This window comes from Podarcis raffonei, chromosome 6 (assembly GCF_027172205.1).
Source record: "Podarcis raffonei isolate rPodRaf1 chromosome 6, rPodRaf1.pri, whole genome shotgun sequence".
Lineage (NCBI taxonomy): Eukaryota > Metazoa > Chordata > Lepidosauria > Squamata > Lacertidae > Podarcis > Podarcis raffonei.
The window spans coordinates 27227719-27236137 of NC_070607.1; the positions used below are offsets into that span (position 1 = coordinate 27227719).

Consider the following 8419-nt stretch of genomic DNA (forward strand, 5'->3'; position numbering starts at 1 on the left):
ACAGAAGAGAACAGGAAATCAAAGACTTCTTTCAACCAGATTGTGGATACATAAATGAAACCACCACTTCTACCGTACCTTTCCCCATCCTTCAGCAATTCAATTTCTGGTGGCCTTGAAAAACAAAAAACAAAGTGCATTTTAGAAATTAAATTGATTTTGAGCAATGATTCGAGAACTGGGGTTTACAGCTAGAGTAGTCTGGCAATAATTTAAAAGGTTTATCATAGACCTGTAGAGTTGGAAGAGACCCTGAGGATCATCTAAGTCCAACCCACTGCAATGAAGGAATAGGCAGCTGGATCAAACCTGCAACCTTGGCATTATCAGCACAGTGCTCTAACCAACTGAGCTATCCAGGCTGGTAAACAACATTAACCCACCTAAGCAGATCCAATAATTTGGGGAGAGGAGAACCTCTGCTAATGGTCAATTCTGACCTGCAAGTTTACGTGCCTAAAACCACGTGAATAGGAAGCAACGGGATAAGTTTGAAAACCATACAGCACAGTCCTAGGCATGTTTACTCAGAAGTAGGTCCCACTGCTTTCACTGGTGCTTACTCCCTAGTTATGCATGTTTAAGATTAAAACTTGAATCTTCAAATAGTTGGGCTAAGAACAGTAACAGATGACGGGGCAGAGCAGCAGCACTTATCTGACCTCCAGGAAGATGGGTCACTGCTGCCATTTTCTGGAAGAAGAGTGGGAGGGGCAAGGGGCCGGTCAGCAAGGTGCAAACTCACTGGCAATGGAACCAATACGGTATTGACCATCACCCTATCCTGCTGTCTGCTACTAGCTTAGAATGTATTGGGAGAAAACAATCCTAGCCAGAAATGTTCTTTGCATCCATTCCAACTGCTCCATTTGGACCTGATGGCGATGGGGCAGCATTATGCTGGAGGCGATTCCAAAGGCCATGGAAGAACAATGCTGCTCCAGGTGAAAATGTGCTCTTACAAAGTATTTTTTGGGGAAATCCTTAAAATATCATAAAAATACCTAAAACTGGTGCTCAGCAGCTCTTTCTGATATGACTCTGTGATATGTCAGGAGTTGTCTTCATCTCCATGTTATTTTGTCTTTAGAAAAACTTTTTGGAGTGCAACTATTCCTCGATCAAGGACTATATGTGTTAGCAATGATTTGTTTGCAATGTGTTTAGCATCACTATTGGGTGGGAGGTGGGCAGGTTTCTAAAGCTGGCGTCATTTAAATAAATAATAAAAAAAGAAAGCCTCGCATCAACATACTTTTGGATACTGCACTTATCTCAGAATAACTTCATGCAATTCAAGTGAATTTTTACTTTTTTGGTCTGAAAGCACAAAAAGAAAATGTTCTTCCAACTTCTGGAATTTAGAAATAATCTATTCAGGACTGCTACCTAGGAACAGATTATTAGTTCTGATTTTTTAAATCAATTTCCACATGTGTTATCTGGAACTGGCCTTGAATAAAGTGGTGGTTTTTTTGCTGTATTTCTGTGGCATTTTGCCTCCGAATAGGGACATGCCTTGTGAGATGGTGACACCCAGTGGCAACCTGGTAATTTGCAAGTCACAATTTTTCTCTTTAGCCTAGTCAGATTCCTTTCCTACCTCCTAGGTTGACTAGGTCTACTCTAAGAGTCTATACAAGTGTCTTGTTTCCAAAGCCTGAATCACAGTCCCCTTTGGTATTGTTGCTAAAATTAGGACAGCTGCTCTAATAAGATTAGGCAAGGTAATCCTGCCTTTAAAAAGACAGATAGATTTGAGGTGGGGCCTGATCAAGCAGAGCTGGAAGGAGCAGACCTAAAGCTCACAACAGGAGGCAGATCCCGTGGGGACACATAGCCTCCTACATTCCAAAGGGTTTCACAAGACCCAACAAACAGCTGATCATTAGGCCTTGGCAGGCACCGCTGATCAGATCAGCCCGCAAACCACATTTCAACTGAGCCATTACCTGTCCCAGACCCAACAAAACACTGGCTTCAAAGTCACTAGCAAAACCATTTGCCCAGGCTGTTAATCTGCTACATATATGAAATCAGGTGTAGGGTGGGTGGCCATAGGCATGGCTTGGCCAAATTGGCCTTGTGGGGCCACATGGAGAAGCTTACGCAAGTGGGTCAGAGGTTTACTCCCTGCCTTAGCTGGATATTCCTGAACCAAGTTCCTCCCTCAATTCTTTAAATACAGTGCAGTCATGTAGTTCAGCTAGATTGACCATGCTTAAGAGGTTAATAAGGGTTTGAGCCTGCTATTGCAGCTGAATAGCCAGCTGGAAAAAAATCTTCTCCATCCCGAGGCTACATCTTTTGACAAAGGGCATTATCTTTAAACATACTGAAAAGAAAAGAACAGTGTATTTTCTACGCATGTTTTTGGTGTTGTTTTCCTTCCAAATGATGCCCAAGAACAAAACCCTGGGCCTAGCCAAACAACATTATCCAATTACCTTTCTTCTTCTCGCAGCCACACAGGACTTTTTGAAATCTGAGCTTCGAAGTATTTTGATGCTCTGTAGCAGAAGTTACTGCAAAAACACTGCCCCCCAAAGAGAACAGCAAATGTCATTTTCATACTTAACAAAATAGATATAAACTTGATAAAAACTTTGATAGCTTGGTGAGTGTGAAGAATCAGCTAACACACTGAATACAGATTATTAATATTTTAAGACCAGTTGCTAAGAACAGGAAGTCGGATGCAATGCAAGAGCAATTATGCTCTGCCTCCGAGTTCCAATCTAGTCATGTGTCACAAAGCTCAGCAAATCAGCTTGTACTGACTTCATTACGCTGCAAGTTGCTCTTTCGGTGGCTCCAAACTGGTAGGGCATGAAGAGGTACTTGGCAAAGGAACTTAAAGAGCTGAAGAAGCCAACAGTAGCAAGAAATAGCAACCCAGAACCTTGCATGTAGCCAGCATTACACCTCTAGAGCCCTCGGCAACACTGAACCAATTTCTTGCTAAACAACAATAAACGAAGTAGTGATAATGTAACAAACAGCTTTTAAACTTACCTTTCTTTCAGTAATATCATACACTTTGTTTGTTTTGGTTGATATTTTGTACTTTTGTTTTGGCACCTAAAAAAAACCAAACACAAACACTGTTTTGCAAATGTGTCAGTGCTCCCTCTAGCATTCCTCTCCTCTAAAATAATATTCCATAATTAACACTACTGACCAAACCATATTATGTTGAACTGAGCTTCTCAAACCACACTTCTGAAAATTGCTGACAATTTTTGTTTAAATGCTGAGGACTTCAGCTTGCATTTGAAGTCTTGTGATGTGGAGAGCAACATGCTGCCCCACCCCCAACCTAAGCTATATCAATTTTTAAAAATACAAATCCCTAGCCTCTGTAAGAAAAGCCAAATACCTGAATTGGACACAACAATGAACTATGGTGCATTGTTATGTACATGAGCCTTGTGCTCCTCCGGCACAACTGCAAGATCAAAAGCTTTTGCTTCCATTTTTGATCAACCATAGTTTAGCATTACATCCAAAACCTAAACTGTGGCTAATATTAACTATGGTTTATTGAAACAAGCCAGCTTCATAAACCAAGGTTTGAAGTTGGCTTGTTTGGGTAAATCATAGTTAAGACTAACCACGTTTTGTCTGAATTCAAACCTAATGCTAAGTTGCAGTTAGTCGAAAATAGAAGCAAAAGCTTTTGATCTCCTCATCTTGGCCACATTGGGGAGGGAAAGGGGGCACCCAAAATCACTGACAGGGAAAGGTGGCCAATGCGCAAACAGATAATCTTAACTCAAGTCTTCTGTTTTAATTACTGTGCTGTTTTAATGGGATTGCTTTATTGCATATTTTAATTATGGATCTTTATATGTTGCTGTTTTGATGAGACTGTTTCATTGTTTATTTTAATTGGGCATTTTAATTATGGATGCTTGTATTTAATATGTGTTTAATTGGGTTTTGTTCTTGTAAACTGCTTTGGCATTAAGTGGTATATAAATTAAATAATCATCTAAAGCTGTGGAGCCCTGGGTTCAAATCCTCACTTAGCCAATTAGCTTAATAGGTGACTTTGGCCAAGCCACTCTCAACCAACCTTCTCCAACACGGCGCCCTACAGAATTTTGAACTACAACTTCTATCACCCCTAACTACTGGCCATGCTGGCTGGAGCTGATGGGAGTTACAGTCCATATTATCTGGAAGGCATCAGATTATAGATGACCAAAGATTCCTGTCCATGCATCAGTGAAGTTCAGTTGATCAGACGCCACATTCCAACACAGAAAGACAGATGCAAAACTGCAGAAATATAAAGAAGCCCCTCATAGATTCTTACATTCTGTAGCCTCTTTTGGCATATGGGGTAGCCACACAACTTGATGATAAATCGTTCTTCCACAACATCCTTATAGTGAGGAGGTGTTATAATCTTCCCCTGAAAATATGAAAACACACAGACGTAAGTTACAGGGTACTGCCTTGAAACTCAAAGCAAATAAAAAGTTTAGAATAGGAAAAAGCGTTTTCAAGAAAACAAAGCAGCAGAAAATTGGAAAAGGAACAGAAACTGCGAACCATGACAAAGGGAGTCTATCTTTTAGATTCTCTCTAATTTTTTTCTGAATGAAAACAAAGAAGCAACAACTGCTTTTCCTCTGGCAGGATGGAGCAGAACAGAGGCCGCTTAAAATATTTTGCATAAATGATGCACATCTTCCAGCTGCCATCACTTGTGGTACTTATATGCATGACTATGTAATTATGATTACTCAGAGGTCACATTTTCTTCAATGAGGCTTATTTCCAAGTAGGTGGCTGCAACATTCAATTTGCTTAGGGTCGCCCAGCAAGAGTGCAATGTACCTTACTCTCTTATAAGGGTTTTAAAGAATGAAACATTAAGTTCTGAAAATGCAATAAAACATTGTTTTGTTTGTTTTTACTGGAAGTCTTTTTCATGGAAATCCATGGAGTCTCCCAACAACACCCAAAGGAAAGGTGCCTCAGATTGGGCTGTCAGAATATGTAGGAGACCTGAAAACTAAGAGTCTTGAGTTACAAATAAGGAAGTCTCCCATTTCAGACTCATCTCCGTGATGAGCTCATTGTGCAGCCTTAGAGAAGTCACTCTCTTCCCACTTCAGTGCATCTATCTGCAAAATCGGGGAACAAAAAATTGCTTACAGCAGTGATGGGGAACATCAGGCCTGCAGGGGTGGGGGGCAAACTCTAGGTCTGTCTCTTTCTGGTCGTTTGAGCTCTCCTCATACCACGTCCCTTTTCTACAAGCCACACCCCTTGCTGGCACTGTTTCACACTTTGAGTGTTTTTGCCTGGCTGGAATAGGTCCTTGATCTCTGATAATGCCTCTTGCTTGTCTGAGTGGGATTAGAAATATCTGATGGGACTCCATAGTATCTGCTACTCCCGCAAATCTTCCAGGACACCTGCTGCTTGCAAGAGAGGAGCAAATAAAGCAGGAGTCTCCAATGCAGCCCGCGGGCTGAAAACCCCCTGCCCTAAGGGAAGGCATTAATATGGGTTGTTTGGTAGAGACAAAAACTCTTTTCAGGGTTGAGGAGATCTAAAAAATCGTCTGACACCACAATCCTATGCATGCCTAGTCAGATGTAAGACCCACTTTGTTCAAGGGGACTTACTCCCACATAAGGGTGTATTGGGTCGCAGCCTGAACTGTACAGAGTAGCATTAAAAAGATCAAGGAACTCCCTAACTCCTAAGCTCTGTTCTATTTCTACCACAAGCAATTTACTATGACTGGAAATCTTGAAAGTACTACTCTGGGAAAAGCTGGTCATACTTCAGGACCATCCACAGTGTGCCATATTTTTTAAATTCCACCCTCACACTATTTCCTGTTTTAAGCAAAAGAAGACCCCTCCTTTGTCCCAGCTTTGCTACCGTATCCTGCCTTAATGAGCTACGATTTAACTAAAATCAGAGAAACTTAGGTTATCCACAAGCAGTCTATAAGTTTCTAATAGGTATATTCATCTCTGCATGAAAATTGAAGGGACAAAGAATGCAAACGTAAGATGCGCCTTTGATTTTAATGGGACTGGTGCACTGGAACACAGCATGCTTTCATTCAGTAAGCCTCATTTGAAACAGTGGGACTCATTCCTGAGCAAACGCAGAAGTGCATTGTTAAGCATCTGCAAACTACGTCTGGACTGGGATGAGTGTGCAGACGATATACAGGTGGCTGGCAAACAGGAACAACAAACTTTTTGAAACACAAAGCAGTATAAAACTTGCCAAGAAAAAGAGGACCTACACAATCCACAAGGAATTCTTCTGTAATATCTTCTTCCAACAGACGTTCGACAACCTGCAAGGCTTTTCGCTCAGCCTCAATCTTCTTTCTAATGGCAGCTTCAAGTGCCGCCTTCCTACAAGAGAACAAATTAGCTGTATGAATAACACAACATATTGGAAACCTGTGGCCTTGCAGATGTTGTTGGTTTAACAGTATTTGGTTTAACTATGCTATGTTTAGAGATATGATACCTTTGTGCAGCATCTTCATTTTTCAAAGCACTCGACTGTTTCTTTCCTAAAAATAATAACATGCAAACAAATGATTATACTGACTTAAGACATTTGGGGAATACTTTTCATGAGTCTCTTTTCAAAAAAAGTGCTTTCATACATTTTAATGCATTTAGTACATTGGTGTCTGCTTATAGAAGTTTGTGAATTGTATTATACAGGTGTCTGGAAACGGAAGTTCTCTATAATTATGTATGCAAATACTGAGAGAAAAAAGCTGAATGTACACTGCAGAAGCACGCCATAAAGCATAAGGAGACTTTTGCAATTTGTCTTTGGCTGCATGTGTAATTTTAGAGCGAACTTTTACCATCTGCAAAGATGACTACTTGCCCTACAGAACAAGAGTCCAGGCAAATACGCAACACCACTAAGTGCCAATTAATATATTTGAACCATTATCACACACACAGTTTCAGGAGAGTTAAACTGTGGAAAAAAGTTGTTTTTACATGTTTACTGTCCAGGCTTGTTTACAGAAGGCCATCGTAGCCCAAATTAGCAATACTGAATGCATAGATGGAAGATGGGTAAGCTAAAAGGCTATTATATTATGCACTCATAAACAGAATTGAAATACTTTACAGGACCAATCACTTCATTGGCAGAGTTGCCAAGTCTCTGTCCCAGTGTTGCTCCTTTAAGTGGCAGCCTCAGAGGCCAAATTTAAGCAAGTGATGCTTTCTCCTTCCATCTCTGTGTTAGGAAAAGTATCACGGGTTAAAATTTGTTCCAGTCCTATTAAAGGGCCAGGACTAGGCTAAGCAATATTTCAACATTTTGAAGAACAGTTTGCGTGAGCCTATTTATTATACCTAAGTAAATGGGTACCACCTTACATGTATGACCCATAAGAGAATCCTGTGCACATGACGAAACCCTGCCGTTTCCCTGTACGCCACCCTTGTAAATTGAGGTCCTAAGTTTTATTTTGGCAAGGCCGTTTTCTGACAGCAGAGTTCAGCAGGTGCTGTACGTATCTCCTCATGTAGCCGTGGGCAAAGGCAGAAAAGCACCGCCAAGAGGGGGAAAGTCGATTAACTCACCATATATATGCGGCACTTTCCGCTTAGCTACAGTCTGGCCCGATTCGAGTACGTGAGCCATGCGAGCTTAATTGAAAGCAAGTCCTATGGCTGTGTTGGGTGAGGTTCCCCTGCCCCAGATAAACTAGAAAAGGACTGCAGGTGCGCAACACAGAATCCTATAGAGTTTGAAAGGACCCCAAAGGCTGGTCTATTCCAACTCTCTGCAGTGTGGGAACCACAGCTGAATGAATCATTCCTGACAAGTGTCCACCCAACCTCGAACCCAGTCATGTTTTGCAGAGGAACATTTCCCACAGGAAACACTCAGTAGCAACTTTATAGGGAATTGCCCTCTTAAGAGCGCAAACCTATGCCCCATCTGTCAAAAGCAGGGATCCATCCTATTCAGTGGTGGTCGCTTCCTAGGAAAGCAAGCCCAAAGTTAAAAACTGAAGCACACGGCAAATGGAGTTTGGGTGGACTTAGTGGGCGCCAGGCATGCATGTAAATCCTCAAAAATGAGTAAAAATTCTCGATCAACTGTAGTTCTGCCCACCACACCCACTTAAAAAACAACAACTTTGGGGGCTATCTCCCCCCCCCAAAAAAAGCTCAACTTCCCCAAAAACAAAAAATCCTGGCTATGCCCATGGTGCCAACTTGAATAAAATACTGGGGGGTCAGGCAGGTAAGCCCTAATCGACCACAAGACACGCCATTTGAATGACAATGCCCAACAGCTTGTGGGGAGGCCTGACCCCCTCAAATATTTTATGGGGGGGCTGAAGGGACCTCGGGCCCCTAAGTGGGTGGAGCAGTCTCGTGCTGTGTGT

The 8419-nt window shown here is 41.7% G+C and overlaps 1 protein-coding gene across 5 annotated transcripts in view; it reads right to left on the bottom strand.

Annotated features, from left to right (window-relative positions):
* The window catches only part of RPAP2 (RNA polymerase II associated protein 2), a 52509-nt gene that overhangs the window by 43763 nt on the left and 327 nt on the right, over window positions 1-8419 (bottom strand). The window contains exons 1-7 of one of the 5 annotated variants that reach the window (XM_053391769.1): window positions 7605-8395; window positions 6517-6562; window positions 6284-6398; window positions 4322-4420; window positions 3016-3081; window positions 2448-2536; window positions 79-114 (exon numbers count right to left, since the gene is read on the bottom strand). In XM_053391769.1, the coding sequence (XP_053247744.1) occupies window positions 79-114; window positions 2448-2536; window positions 3016-3081; window positions 4322-4420; window positions 6284-6398; window positions 6517-6562; window positions 7605-7665 (512 nt within the window). In that variant the 5' untranslated portion in view covers window positions 7666-8395. Of the gene's footprint in view, window positions 1-78; window positions 115-2447; window positions 2537-3015; window positions 3082-4321; window positions 4421-6283; window positions 6399-6516; window positions 6563-7604; window positions 8396-8419 lie in introns of those variants that run through there. The other 4 variants (XM_053391765.1, XM_053391767.1, XM_053391768.1 and 1 more) reach the window with 4 other exon arrangements.